At 46.4% G+C, this 15302-nt stretch overlaps 1 protein-coding gene across 1 annotated transcript in view; it reads left to right on the forward strand.

The window, feature by feature from the left end:
• PTPRN2 (protein tyrosine phosphatase receptor type N2) overlaps positions 1-15302 on the forward strand; it is a 715790-nt gene that overhangs the window by 265416 nt on the left and 435072 nt on the right. The window contains exon 6 of the mRNA XM_081800880.1: positions 9301-9661. Within this exon, the coding sequence (XP_081657006.1) occupies positions 9301-9661 (361 nt within the window). The remainder of the gene's footprint in view (positions 1-9300; positions 9662-15302) is intronic.

Genomic DNA, 15302 nt, shown 5'->3' on the forward strand with positions numbered 1-15302 from the left:
GAGATATTCAATTTTAATAAAAACAGAGAACAAATAACTATGTTCTTATAAAGCCAAAGCACATGAAATTAGAAAGACACATGTAAGTTGAAAGTAAAAGTATGGAAAATACATAAAATGGATACTCTAAATATCAGAAAGCTGCTGTGAAAATATATAAAATGGAAACTCTAAGTATCAGAAAGCTGCTGTGACTATGTTAATATTAATCAAAGTATACTTCAAGACAAATAGCATTATCAGAGATAGAGCATTTAAGAATGACTAAATGATCAATTCATTAAGTGACATAAAAATCTTTTTTATGAACCTAATGTCAGCACTTCAAATACATAAAGCAAAAATATGAGAATACCAAAAAGAGAATTATACAAATCCACAGTCTCTCTCAAGAACTTCTTATACAAATAGATAAAATATCATTAAGGATATAAAGATTTGAACAATACCATCAAGCAACTTAAACCTAATTGATATTAATAGAACAATAGTATCTAAAGACTGCTGAATACACATTATTTTCAAGTATACACAGAATATTTCCCAATATAGATCATGTCCTGGGCCATAAAATAAGCCAATAAATATCAAAGGATTAAAATCATACAAAGAAAGATAAAGGAAAAGAAAACTTCAGATCATTATCCCTCAGAAATATAGAAGCAAAAATTCTAGAAAAATTTTAGCAAATCAAATCCAGCATTATATAAAAAAGGAGAATACATGATGATACAGGGAAATTCTCTACATTTGAAAATTATTGAGTATAACATCACATTGACAAGAAAAAGGAAAACTATACATAATAGTTGTAAAAGATGCAGAAAAAGCATTTGACAAAAGTCATCATCAATTCATGATAGAAATCTACAACTAGCCTCACACTGAATGAAGAAGAACTGAATGCTTTCTACTTAAAATCTGGAATTAGACAAGGAACACTGCTCTTGCCTCTTCTGTACTGGAGGGTTTAGTCAATGCAATAAAGCAAGAAAAAGAAATAAAAGGCATCCAGATTACATGACCACCTTTGCAGAAAATTTGGTGGAATCTACAAAAAAGCTGCTAAAACTGATAAGTGAGCTTGGCAATGCCACAGAATGCCAAGTACATGTGCAAAAATCAATTGTATTTCTATATACTAACCACAAACAATTAGAAGAAGTCATTTATAGTATCATTGAGATTATGAAACAATTAGAAAGGTAACAGAATATGTGTAAGGCTTTGTACACTGAGAATTAAAAAAACATTGATGAGAATAACTAGAGAAGGTCTAAATGGCAATATGATCATGTGTCAGAAGGCTTAATAGTGTTGAGGTCCCCCAAACTGATGTATAAATGTGACACCAGAAGTGCAGCCCAGAAGAGAAGAAGTCATAAATTGGACTTCATAAAAATTAAAAATTCTCTTCTTTGAAAGGTCCTGATGAGAGAATGAGAAGACAAGTCACAGGCTGGGAAAAAAATTTGCAAATAATACACCTGAAAAAGTACTTTTCTCTACGATGTATAAAGAGCTCTCAAAACTCATTAAAATGAAAAAGAGGAGGCAAGTAAAGAATTGAGCAAAAGATTTAAAAAGACACTTCACCAAAGAAGATAAATGGTGGCAAATAAACTCAGGTGAAATGTTCAACATTGTTCATCAGGGAAATAAAATGAAACTACAAGGAGCTGTCATCTTGCACCTACTAGAGTGACTGAAATTTAAAAGACTGCCCACACCACGTGTTGGCAAGGGGGTGGAGAAATGGAACTCTCACCCACTGCTGGTGGGAATACGCCCACTCCATGATCCAGCCATCACACTCCTGTCCAAGATCCATCAGGGCTTTGTCCATTTGAAGACTGTACATGAATATTCATGGCCGCTGTAATAGTAATTCCCAACAACGGGAGAGACTCATAAGCCTATCAACGAGTGAATGAAGAAACAAGTGAATACTCCTCAGCAATAGAGATGAATGAATTATTGATGCATGCCGTAGCTCGGATGACTTTCCAAATCATTATGCTGACCGACAGAAAGAAAGTGCATAGTGTTATAGTTTTATTTACACGAAGTATGAGAAAATGCAAAGTAGTGTATGAGTGACAGAAAGGAAATGAGTGGTTGCCTGAGGGTGTGTGAGTGGGAAGCAGTGGGAAGGAAATGTTAAAGAGGGGACAAGCACACTTTCTGGGTGAGAGTTGTGTTCACTGCTTTAACTCTGGTGATGGTTTTCATGGGTGTAGAGTTGTGTCAAAACAAATGTGTGCTGTTTATTGTGTGTTAATTATACCTTAATAAAGATGAAAAAGAAAAACAGCTGAGCAAGCCAACACAAAATATGTGAGAGTTTTGAACAGATCCTTTATAAAAAAAAGACACAGAAATGGCCAATAAGGGGATTAAAGGTGCCCAACATCATTATATACTGGGGAAATACAGCATAACACCATAAAGGACTACTACTTCCTGTCCACTAGATTGACTAAAATAAAAAAAAAAAAGAAGCTATGATACCAACTCTTGGTGAGAATGTACAGTAATTAGTGGAAACATAAAGTGTTCCAGCCACTGTGTTGGCAGTTTCTTTACAGTTGACCATTCGTCTGTCTTGTGACACATCAGAGAAAGGACAGGTGTGCTCACAAGAAGACTTCACGAGGCTGTTCATGGCAGCCATCTCCCCATAGCCCCAGACTGGAGACCAGCCAGGCGTCCTCCGTTTCTGAAGAGGTGCCATCTTAGGAAACCCAATCTGGGGGCTCAGGGCTCCCCTCACCCTCTACTTAGCGGTGCTACTGGGAAGAACGTGTGCAAAGGTGGAGCTGTGAGGACCATGGCCACAACATTGTGTCTGAGCCATATCCGTGATGTTCATTTGACCTAAAAGTTGCCTTGTCATGCTGTTATTTCTACTGACCTGCGGTGGGAAGCTGGGATCTCATGGTAGGGCTGTTCTCAGCCTTTGTGCCTGGTATGTAGGAAGGGATTAATCATAGTTACTCTGAGTACCATCCCCCATTCCCTGCTCCATAAAGTCCTACCTGCAGAAGCAGGCCACCCCACTTACAGAAAGCCTGAGGGTCTAGTCGGCTCAGAACTGAGCTCCGTGGGCAAACCAGCCTACCTGTCATTTATGTGCTCATCTGCTTACCCAGCAGGTGGAGCGTCTGAGGTGTGACCATCATGAGGGCTGGGGATCAATGTGTGACCTCACGCGGTCTGATCACACACGGACAATCTCTCCCAGACATATGCCCTGTCCCCTTCCTGGCACGTGTTTCTGCCTTCATCCTGCTGGGCCCCAGGCCAGATCCTGCAGTTACAGAGCAAGGCAGCCGGCCCTGCCCTCCCACAGCTGACTGGCTGGGAGGAGAGAAGGTTGTATAAACATACACGGGAGGCCACAAAGAGGTTTTGTGAGAAGTCCTTATTTCTTGTTTTTCTTTTTCTTTAAATTCAATTAGCCAAGGTGTCGTACATCATTGGTTTTTAATATAATGTTCAATGATTCATCAGTTCAGTATGCCACCCAGGGCTCATCACATCATGTGTTGTGTTGAATCTGTGTGGGCAGAAGACATTCTCTTTTTTGTCTTTATTTTTGATCTAACTTCTCATGTAACCATGTGTAAGAAGCTACTCGGGCATCCTTTGAGAGTTGTCCACTTCTCCCATCTGGACTCTTCAGAGCTGACTGGACAGGCAGAAAGAAAGCCACAGCCTTGTTATATCAGGCCGGATTGTTCTTTCTGTAGAATCATGCTTTATGAGGGTGAAAAGTCCCCTGAGACCTTCAGTGGTTTACAGAGAGGGACACTGACACTGAGAAGGTGCAGTGTCCACTTTCCAACACTTAACTGGTGGTAGAGCTGAAGTCAGAACTCTGAATTCTTGTCCAGCGTTTTCACATTTATTTTTTAAGCCAAAAACAAGGTCACCAAGTTTCCTCCTCCAAACTCTGTCACTTTCCTCCAGACAGACTGCAGGGTGAGCCTGCTTCTTTCTGCAGCCTGAAGCCAGATGCGTGAGGCTGCGTCCCAGCCCTGGTCCCTACCTGCCGGGATGTCGGCTTCCTATCTGTAAAATGCTATAGTTATGTCTACACCATGGGATTGTTGAGAGCGTCAAAAAGAATTAAAACATAGAAAACCAAAGAACAGCCTGGGACCAGCACTCGGAAAACAGGACCCATTTTGTGATGGTTATCGTAGTCAATGGGCTCTAACTCCAAGTGGTTATTGTAGTCAGTGGCCTCTAACTCCATGCTTCATGCTTATCCCAGGTGGGTAGAAAAAATGGATTGCAACTCTCTGCTCCAGTCCATTCCTTTCAACCTGTTACTTGCTGAGTCTGGGGCTATAGGTGCTGCTGCTGGAAAGGACAAGATGCAAACCAGGACAGCAGATGAAGCAGGAATGACAGGAGGAAGAGGTAATGTGGGTGGGATAGGGTGGAGGAGCAGGATGCTGGCTTTGCGTCACCAGCTGTCTCTAGAACCATTCCAAGTGAGCGTAACGCAGTATCATTGCGGAAATCCGTAATTTAAAATCCACAGCTCGGATTACTGTTAACTTTCTGCAAAATTTGTTGATCCCAAGTTTAGAACTTAACATCTCTTTAACCCCATAGATTTTGTGAGCTCTGTAAAAGGTGTTTGGGGACTGGTTTTTCTAACCGAAAGCTCTGTGTCTCAGCTGCAGAGAAAGATAGACCAGTGTGAAGCTCCCCTAAAGGCAAACATTTCTTTTGTCCTGGCAACAATGCTGTCGGTAAGAACGACACCTCCAGTTTATTCCCTGCACATGGGGCAGGCTGGCTGCTTAGAGCCTGAGCCCCTTGGCAGGATAGCCTCTCTCTGTGTTGGGAGGGCGAGAGGGGAGGGAAGGTAAAGAGGGAGAGAGGGAAGAAGGGAGAGCCAGAGAGAGGGAGGCAGAAGGAGGGAAGAAAGGAGGGAGGGAGAGAGAGCAGGGAGAGGGACTGAGGAAAAGGAAAGGAGAGAAAGAGGGAGAGACGGGGTAGAGAGGGATAGAGAAAGAAACAGAGAGACAGAGACAGAGGGAGAGAGTTAACAATGCACCAGAATCATCCTCTGTGGCCCGAGCACAGAAAGGCACAGCAAAGTAATTGCTTCTCTACGTTAATGAATTGGAGGTGGAGGGTTCCTGAGATCCCCTTATGGGGATCTCAAATCTTGCCACATCCAGTGGCATCGTGGGGTCACCTCATTAGGAAGCCTGTGGACAGCCCCACTGCTGTGTACTTTGTCACCAGCCGCAAGCACATCCTGATCAATGTGCTTGTCAGTGCTGCCTTCAGGCTGTGGGACAAACGGGAGAAGATGTTCTGTGGTCAAACATGGCCCAGTGTGAGTTTCCTAATTCGTTTTGGGTCCTTGGCATAAGAGAAACCTGATAAGCATTAGTGGCCAGTGTATAGATATGTCTCATCCACTCAGTGTTTGCTCGCAGGTGGGGCTCCGAGGGCCTCCAGGCTTCCTGGCAGTCTGAATCCCTAATTGTGCAATCTGGGACTGGAGTGGGCGGATTTCCATGCGAGGAAGGAAGGCTGACTTTTCGCTCCGGGCCCCTGGTCCTGGTGAACCTGGCAGGAAGGGGAGCTTCCATGCCTAGTTCGTGGTTGGGCAGACAGGCCGTTGGCTCTAGGAAGTGTGTTGGCTCCAGGCAGCTGCTCCGATTCTCCTCTTCCTTCCACACCAGGGTCACTGGACCTCTTTAAAAATACACTTCCACTGAGAGTTGCACAGGTCCGTGACCTAACTCCCAATTCCGCCTGCAGTTTGCTCAGGTCCGTGTCTGAGACCCTCTCTCCCCGCAGAACGTAGCCCAGAGCTTTGCACACCGCTAGCGCTCGTGATGCTGCTGGGGGAGGTGACAGTGGCGATCGTGGGCCTGGTGGCCATCTGGATGGGGCTGCTGCTGCTGATGGTGGGGAGCACAGAGGGGATCATGCCCACAGAGGTGATGATGCTCGGTGCTGGTGAGAGGATGCTCCTGCCCACCGTGTCCCAACACCTCCCCCGGGCCCTGTGCTGAGCACTGTAGCCTAATTTTTTACCCTCCCTAATCCTCAGACCTGCCTTAAGAAACAAGGCAGTATTTTCCTAATTTTGAAGGTAGTAAGAGGGAAGCTCAAAGTCCTGCATGTGCCACAGAGCTGACGGGATCAGGCCGTCTCCCAAAAGAGCCGTCTTCCCCTTGGCTTTATTCAATACCATGGAAGGTGTGGGCAAGTGGGTTCCACTCCTTCTCATGTGGCAACACCGTGGGCTAAGGAATATGCCCGGAGGAAGACGATTTCAGGGTAAAGCTCAGCAAGCTTTGGCGGCAGTTCTCAGATGCTTCATGCAAAGTGTATCATATCAAGGATGTCCCAGCTAGATTTCTCCAATGTGTGGTACGAAGAATTAATGTACCAGGAGTGGCCATACCATGTGCTGGGAATTGGCAAATTTGTGTACTTTCAGGTTGCTAATTCCAGATTTGGGCAACTACAGTCCGAAAAATTATTCAGCATTATTTTTGGGAACCTGACATCATAGGTTTGTCGAATTCAGGCTTAAAACCTTCAGAATGGGGGAGTGGCCTCTGCTCAGTTCATCTGTGGACTTCCTACTGCTTTAAAGAAAAGGAAGGTCTAAGAAGGTGAAGTAAATAATAGTAGTAAGAATGGTAGGAGCAGTAACCACCAACACCCCGTGCCAGGCACTGTGCTTATTATCCCCATTTTACAGATGGCTTAGAGGTTAAATAACTCACCGGGCTTGTGAGATCAGAGGTGGGATTCCAACCCAGGCAGCCCTGCCCCAGAATCCAGCCCCATCTACCAGCTCTGTCCTCCAAGACTTGACGCCACAAACAGGAAGGCATCATGAGAACACTCGTATTGCTGGTCTCCCAACTCCCAGGGCTCCGAGCTGTTGGCTGGGCCCCAGGGAGCTCCCCCGAGGATACCATCGTGCTGGCCGTCATTTACAGAGGACCTGGTATGACTTGTAAAAACCCATGTTTTTCTATTATTCCTACAGTGTACCTACTGAAATATTATTTTTCCCTCTTCACCTTAATTTGGTTCACAGGAAAAACAGACCCAAAATAGATTGTTTATCGAAGTCTACTGCACAGATTATGTTCAGTGGTGATTTGTTGTGCACTGTGTTCAGCCTGGTTTGTCCATTACCCGGAGCGTTCCAGTTCAGCTATAATTAAAGGCCCTTTGAGTAGAAGCTCTAGGATAGGCTGCATTCATAGCAGAGAGAGGAGAGACGCTTGTGGGCACATTAATGAGGCATTTGGATGCGATCCGCAGCCCCCAGCACTGTGACCTGACCAGGTGTTCAGACACAGCCTTTCGGACAGAAGTTCAGGCTGAGCTTAAGATTGACACTTACACCCAATTTGTGGGAAACTGCTGGAGGGGCCTATCTGTGTGGTAGCATTTTATTTTTCTCTCCCTTTCTCTAATGAATCTTACTTTTTTCTAAAGGAAAAGCAGTTGATTTCAGCCAGTACTTGGACAACATTAAACAATTTGGATGACAGCTAAAATGACATCATTTTAGAAATAAAGACAGTCTTAGAGATAATGTCCAGTCTCCTTCTTTGACAGAAAATTCAGTCTCAAAAGGCCAAAGGATTTGCCCGAGTTCATATGTGAGAACAATAACTAGAACCCGTATCAACCCTAGTTTTCTGATTTCTAACTTGCTACACCAAAACCTATCCTGGAAGGCTGAACACACATAGTTTTGAAAATAGCCAGACTTGGGAGTCTGGACCGCTTGTCTTAAATTCAGTGATGGCTGCACATCTTAACTAGATCCCAAGGTCTACTCCCCTTTGACTCACCAAGCAAGGTGCATTTAGAAAATATGAATGGGCAAGATTGAAAAATTTTATGGCTCATGGACCCATTCCACATCATGAAGGGAGCTCTGAATAAGCGTCCAGGACAGCTATAACTTTTCTGAGAATCTCCACGTTGGAAATTTCTGTGTTTGTCTAGGAAATTTTGATGGTCCCACAGTCAGAAGTAGAACATTGAACTTTCTAGCATTTTTATAGCTGTTCCAGAGTGGAGGACAACTGGGTCTTGATTTGTCTAGTGGCAAAACAGTCTGATGAGAATGCACCCTCCTGGGCCAACTGAGTGAGTGAGTGAGGACACACCGGTGGAGGCTCAGTGAGAGGCCATGCTAGCCGGGTCGTGGACGTGGTGTTACATAGAAGGGTAGCTTTGCTGTTGTGGAATATTTCTGTTAAAGGAATAGGAGAGGAAAGTGATCTCAGTAGTCGGTAAAGAAAGGAGTTGGAGTGAAACAACCGTAAGACGGAGCAGTAGGTGCCTGTATTGAGGGAGAGAGCCAGTCTCCGATGGAGAGCTGTTTTTGCAGCAACAGTAGACACCAGTGCAGGTGATGGGGGTTGGAGAGACATTTCAAGACGAGAAGCCCGTGAAAGACGCTCGGCATCATTGACCAGCAGGGAAATGCAAGTCAAAGCCTCAGTGAGCTGCCACTTCCCACCGACTAGCTGGCTGTAAGGAAACAGAGGGAGGAGGGAGAGAGACTGCAGTCCTCACAGCTGGTGGTGGGAGCACACAAGGCGCATTCCTGTCGGAGCACATCCTGGCAGCTCCCGACAAGTCACATGCACCCTTACCACACACCTGGCAGTTGCACTTCCAGGCGTAAACCCAAGAGGACTGGAAACACGTCCCCAAGAAACTTGTAGATGGATGCTCATAGCCGTGTAATGGCCCCGATGTCCACCGACTGAGAGACAAAATGTGCGATCTCTTTAAAGTGAGACGTTTCGGCGGTAGGAAAGAACGCAGCGCTGCGGGTGCCGTGGCCGGGATGCACCTCGAGCACAGGGTGCAAGAAGCCAGGCACGGAAGGCCACGTGGCGTATGATTCCACGGATAGAACCTGTCTCCATAGAGACAGAAGGTCGACGGGCAGGTGCCTAGGGCTGGGGGTGTGGGGCTGAGTATGAGGTTTCTCTTGGGGTGATCGGACATGCTGGGATTAAAGATGGCGGTGATGTTCACCCTGTTCTGGGTATGCTGAAAACACCGAGTCGGGTGTATTCTGTGGTATGGGAATTACACCTCCATAAAGCTGCTATTAGGAAACCAATGCAAACCGAATGTGGGCCATAGAGTTTGGTCTGTCAGTGGCGTGAAAATTCGGGTGTGCGTTTCAGGGCTGTTAGTGCCCCAAGTGCCCTTTTGAGCAGCTGACGTGGAGGCTCACCTGCTGTGTTTGATCCTCAACCCCTACAGGGTCAGGACCCCCGCGCTGACGGCGTGCTGACCTTCATGGCGCAGACGTCTGCTTTGACCTACGCTCCCGGGCCCCGGGCCGATCACCCCGGGGGCCGCCCTTTGCGGACACGCAGCCGGCTGCGGCCTGACGAGCTGAGCCCCAAGGTGGACGGCGGTGCCAACACGCAGAGCCTGGTAACTTCGCTGGGCACCTCTGCAGCTCGGAAGCCCCCAGCGCCCCACGGGGAGGGCGATCCAGGGCCTCAAAACCCGCTGCGTACGCCCTGGAGAACAGCAAGGGTCCTCTCAGCCCCAGCGGCCCTACGGAAATGGCCTTCATCACCAGGAGACCCCGAGGACCCCCCGGCCTTCAGTGATGGTGAGTCAGCCTCCTCCAGTCCCCCGTGTTTTTGTTGTTTCTGTCTTTCCGGCACCTGCCCAGGGCCAGCCCTTTCCACTCTGTGCTGCCCCCTGGGTCACAGCCACAGCCCGTGTGGTGTGAGGAAGGGCCTTCAGCACCCTCCCGTCCCCCCGCTGCTGTAGGAGGGAAGGCGGTCGTAGTCAGGCCCGGCAGAAAAGGGCCCTTCCGGGGGTGGCAGAAGCGAGGCTGTGTGGGCCCTGCCCTGCAGTGTCCGTCCATTGCTTCACGGATGAAGGTGCTCAAACAGGTGAGGGAACGTGACCAGATCTGGCCCCCAAACCATGTTGGCCACAGAACGTTTTGGAAAATGGAACATGCAGGCTTTTGGATTTGGTGTATGTCGCCCCTCAGCACTCCTTATGGTCAAACTTGGGGCCACCTCACGTAGTTATGGTTATTTGCCTGTCCCCAAAAGAACCCACTGTGAAGCTAATGCCACTCACAATGCAGTGAGGCCACGTGCGGCCTTCGAAGTGGCTGGCTTTCCACCTGATCCTCTGGGGCTCTCTCGCGGGTCACGCCCCTGCTGTGGCCGCCCCAAGTAGAAGGGGTGTTGACTGGTTCCGACTCTGTAAGGTGCAGAGGACTCTAGTGTTTGTCTTCTAAGGCCATAAAATAGCAAGTGAGACTCTGATAATATATGACTTCCTCTTTGAAGACATACAAATAATAAAATTGAGCAGATAGCAGGGTTTCTAAAAAAACGGACCAAGAATCACATTAACATCAGCAGTCTATTTTCTGTAAGTGACGCCTTAATTGGATTTGCTCTGACAGTCTTCTTTTCTACGTATTGCTGCTTTTCAGCTAAGTAGGTCTCTTGTTCTCTCTCTCTCGATCCACAAAGCCATTATGGCACCTTCTAAATGGAAGGAGAGCAAAGTTACAATTAGAGGGAGGCATGTGTGGCCATTACTAATGCTTTCTTCTCGTTCTTGCCTTGGGAAAGAAAGCTGTATGAGAAGGCAGGCTGTGCACTTGCCTACGGATTGTTTGCCCATAAATACGCCATTGTACGACTGGAACTCCTCCACGGAGGCTGCAGCCTCCAGTAGCCCCTCTCCCTCCTTTGGGGGCTGCTTTAAACCGTGCACTGCTCTGAGAAATCCCGTTTCCTGGCCCTGTTGCCTTCCACACTCCCGTAATTACCAGCCTCCACCAGAGGCCTTCATCTGCTGATTTGGCTTTCCTGTTGTCGCTCAGCCTCACCTGACACCTCTGCTCTAAACACCGCGGAAGGTCACCCCCCACCCCCAGCCAGTGGCCAAGTGGTGGCCTCCGGTCCGACTCCAGGCCCTCTCCGTGGTGCTGACCACCCTCTGTGCTTTTGTGCTCCCGGTTATGCCGTGGGGGCTGTCTACTTTTCTCTGCAACCACCCCTTCTCTGTCTCCTTTCTCCTCTCCCACAACTTAAGTCCCATTTATCAACTACTTCTGTCCTAGTTACCGGAAATAGGAAGCCCCTACCAAAGGGACTTAAACCCATTAGAGAGCCAGGTATGTTCACAGAATGTGGCACACTTCAGGTGTCTGTTACTGCTTAGAAAGAACTTCCTGCCTCCCCGTTACTTGGGACCTTCCCATTCTTCTTGATGTCCCCCGAGGTGCAGATCTTTGGGAACATCCTCTCTGAAAATGCTCTTCACTGTCCAATGACCCTTGTTAACTGCATAATTTGGTTGGCTTTTTTTTTTTCTGTGCTAACTTGCAATGTTGGTATCTCTTTATATATACTGTCTTCCCAGCTGCACTTTATGCTTTAAAAAGAAACATGTAAAATGTCAATCACAAAATAAATAGAGTACTGTAAGATGAACCTTGTGCATTGCATCATGGGGCTTCAGCAAAAGGCAGTTCCCAGTCTTTCCTACTACTTCTGTGCACCTGCCACCTCCCCGACCTCAGAGGGTCCCATCTGTCTGTATCTCAATACCGTATCTCTGGAAAAGATGAGAACACTTGTATAACCCTAACCACAATAGTTTCACCACGTATGAAAGTTAATAGTAATGTCTTAATATCATTATCTAATCAGTGTTCACATTTCTTAGTGGTCACAAATTTTCTTCACAAATTTTTTTTTTTTTTATTTGAAGCAGGATCCAGAGAAGAGCCATTGAAGTGGCGGGTCTATCTGTTTAAACTTGCAGAAGTGTTCTCCCCCTTCTTCTTCCTTTCCTCACAACATTTTTAGAAAACGAATTCACTTGTCTTGTAGTGGTTTTCACATTCTGGATTTTGCTGATTGCATCCCAAATATAGCATGTACCTTGTGCCTTCGCTTTGTACTTTCTATAAACCTGGAGCTATGGGAGCTAGCCTGGAGATCTGACTGTGGTGTTCACTGCTCCACAAGAAGGCTGCAGAGGCGGTGACAACGTGCCCTTCTGTGCAGAGGACACGGTCTTGCTGTGTGTTGTTTTAGCATCAGCAGCCAAGGGCCACTCAACCTCGCTGGCAGACTTCAGCTTGGCTGTTTGAAATGCTCCATCTCTCAACAAGATGAGCTCGTACCCCACCCCAAAGGAGAGGCTCATGGCACCCTGTACCTTCCCCAGAACACATCTCACAGTGTGCAGTGCATGTTTGTGCGATTGTTTGATAAATGCTTCTCTCCCCTCGTAGACCATCAGCTTAGGAAGATGGCACACCACCTCCTTGTACTGTCTGCATCCCAGCACCCAGTGCATGCCTGGCAGAGTGTTTGCTGAGTGAAAGAACCAGTGGACTTGTCCACATAAATGGCCTCGTTTGATTTTCATATCACCCTTAAAACACAGTATTCATTTCAGTTTTACTTTGCTGGTGAGGAAGCTGCAGCTCAGAGGCTAAATGGTGGCACTGAAGACTGAGTTGGGCACCTCGATGTCAGGTCACTGAAGACTGAATTAGATCACCCTAAAGTCAGGGCCCTGAAGACAGAGGTGGGGCTCCTAAGAGGCAACTGTAGAAATTTTAGATTTGAAGGGAGTTTACTTTGTTACTCTGACTAATTGCTCCTGGACTCTAAAGCTTTAAATAACCTGTCAGCTGCAAAGTTTAGCTTTCTCTCTTTATTGTGTGCAAAAGTGTGTGCCTAGCCTCCAGAGGGAGCAGAGTAGCAAAGATCCCTCGGGGGCAGGGCTGTCAGCCAGCGTAGGGGGGGTAAAGATTTCTGACATTTTAATGAAAAAGAATGAGAAAAGACCAACTTTCCTCTGAATTTGCAGTCCAGGGGCTTCCTGAAAATAACTCTTCGACTCAGTGCGCTGTTGGGATTTAATTGGTGTTCAATAATAGCAGACACCCAGGTGGGCCATTTCACACCACTGCCTGGAGAGCTGCCCGTGGCATTCGGCCAAGCCACCTGCGGCCCCAGTGGAAAGTGCAGGTAGATTCAGTGCACCGTGAGCACAGAGTCTCCATGCGCAGTCCTCTGCATAAGCCCGATTTCATCTTGGAAGCAAGTCAAAGGGAGGCCCGGAGGGCTGGTGTGCCGTGAGGTCTCAGGGTGGTGCGGCCTGAACAGCAGGAAATCCCAGATGCCCAGCGCGCTGCTACCTGGAAGGGGGACTCTGTGGTAGTGCGCAGGCCCCGGAGCTGCCCTGGGACTCAGCGAAGGGGCTGCCCGTCTGCGGTTCAGTCGAGTCCGACATGTGACAGTGAGTTCAGGTTTCCCGTGCAACTGCAGGAAGACCCAGCCATACCCACCCCCAGAGAAGTGGTAAAGAAGTCGACTTAATGGGTGTGGCAAATAAGCATTTGGTGGAAACTTATCATAGAAAAGAGAGCCTCTTCTTCATTTATTCATTATTTACACCCGTCTTCTTTCAGAAAGCTTTAAGGCAGTGTGTGAACCAGGATCATGGGAAGGACAGACAGCACACCGCAGTGCTTTAGTGTGGAATTCAAGCTTTGCTGCGTCCGGCCTCTCTGGTTAAAGGGGCAGTGCCCGGTGCTGCCCACGTGGGACTCCTCCAGAGAATGTCATTCTGTAATTTCTGTAATGGTCAGTGTGCTGTGGGAATCGGTTTGTGGAAGATTATTTGTTGTGCTTTTTACCAGTTATAAAATAACCAATGGTTACTATGCAAAGCTTGAATAATAGATGTGTAGAAAGAAGACAAAAGTCACTTCAGTCTTATCTCCAGAGGTGAGCACCGTCAGCGCTTGGTGTGCACGTCCCCTTGACCTCTGTGCGCGTTTGAGGCCTCTTCTGAGCAGGCCATCTCATGGTGTAGCTCTTCTTGTCCCTTTAATGTATTCACCAGGCCTAGTTCTTCCTCCAACTGGAGATTAAACCTCCTGGGAACTCTGGTTATTCTTACATAATAAAAAGTTCCATGTCCACTTTTTACATTTAATTTTTTAGAAATTGTGGTAAAATACACATGACCTAAAATTGATCATCTTCCCCATTTTAAGTGTACGGTTCAGCGGCATTAAGGATATTCACATTGTTGTAAAACTGTCACCAGCATCTGTCTCCAGAACATTTTCATTACCCCAGACTGAGACTCTGTCCCCGTTAAACACTAAGTCCCCATCTCCCTCCCCCAGTCCTGGGCATCCACCCTCTACTTTCTGTTTCTATGGGTTGGGTGACTCTGGAGACCTCATAGAAGTGGAATCACACAGTATTTGTTCTTTTGTGACAGTTTTATCTCACTTAGTATAATGTCCTCAGGGTGCTTCCATGTTGTAGCAGGTGTGAGAATTTCCTTCCTTTTTAAGGCTGAGTGAAATTCTGTTGTATGGATAACACCATACTTTGTCCGTCTGTTGATGGACACTTGGGCTGCTTCTACCTTTTGGCTATTGTGAATGTTGCTGCTATGATATATTTAAATTTCTAAATTAACTTTTACATCATAAAATTATAATATGCATATTTTAGAAAGATCCAAATAGTACAGCACGTACAAGGGGAAATCTGAAGTTTCCTTGCCCATAGCCAGTCCTTTTATGACTGCTCCACACTCAGAGGTAAACTGCCACACTGTCTATGTGTCCTTCAGATTTCCCACCCAAAACCAACGATCCCTACATGCACCGATACGTCTGTGTTTTTACAAATGGGATCCCAGTGTTGAAAGATATTGGAGCTTGCCCTTTGAACTTTGGTTAGTTTGGATGTCCCTGTGTATCAGTATCTCTGGACCTGCTTCCTTGCTGGAAGATGCAGTGTCCTTCATATCACTGCTCCGTTGTGCAGTTAATGAGCTTGGAGCATGCTTGTCTCATTGCATATATTGTTAGCATTTTGCTGCATCATTAAATGCATTTCCATTACAGTTTTTATGGGAGCATAATAGTCTATATATGTATGTACCATAATACATTTAAATTAGTTCTGTATTTATGCAGTTGACCCTTGAACAATGTGGGGATTAGGGGTGCCAGCCCTCTGAGTGGTTGAAAATCTGCACATAACTTTTGACTCCTCAAAACCTTAACTACTAAGAGCTTACTGTTTTACTGATAACATAAACCGTTGATTAACACATATTTTATATGTTCTGTATATTACATACTATTTTTTTTTACATATTTTTGCAATAAAGTAAGCTAGAAAAAAAGAAACATTATTTAAGAAAACCGTAAGGAAGAGAAAATACAT

Source organism: Leptonychotes weddellii, chromosome 12, assembly GCF_054177405.1.
Source record: "Leptonychotes weddellii isolate Sample4059 chromosome 12, ASM5417740v2, whole genome shotgun sequence".
NCBI lineage: Eukaryota > Metazoa > Chordata > Mammalia > Carnivora > Phocidae > Leptonychotes > Leptonychotes weddellii.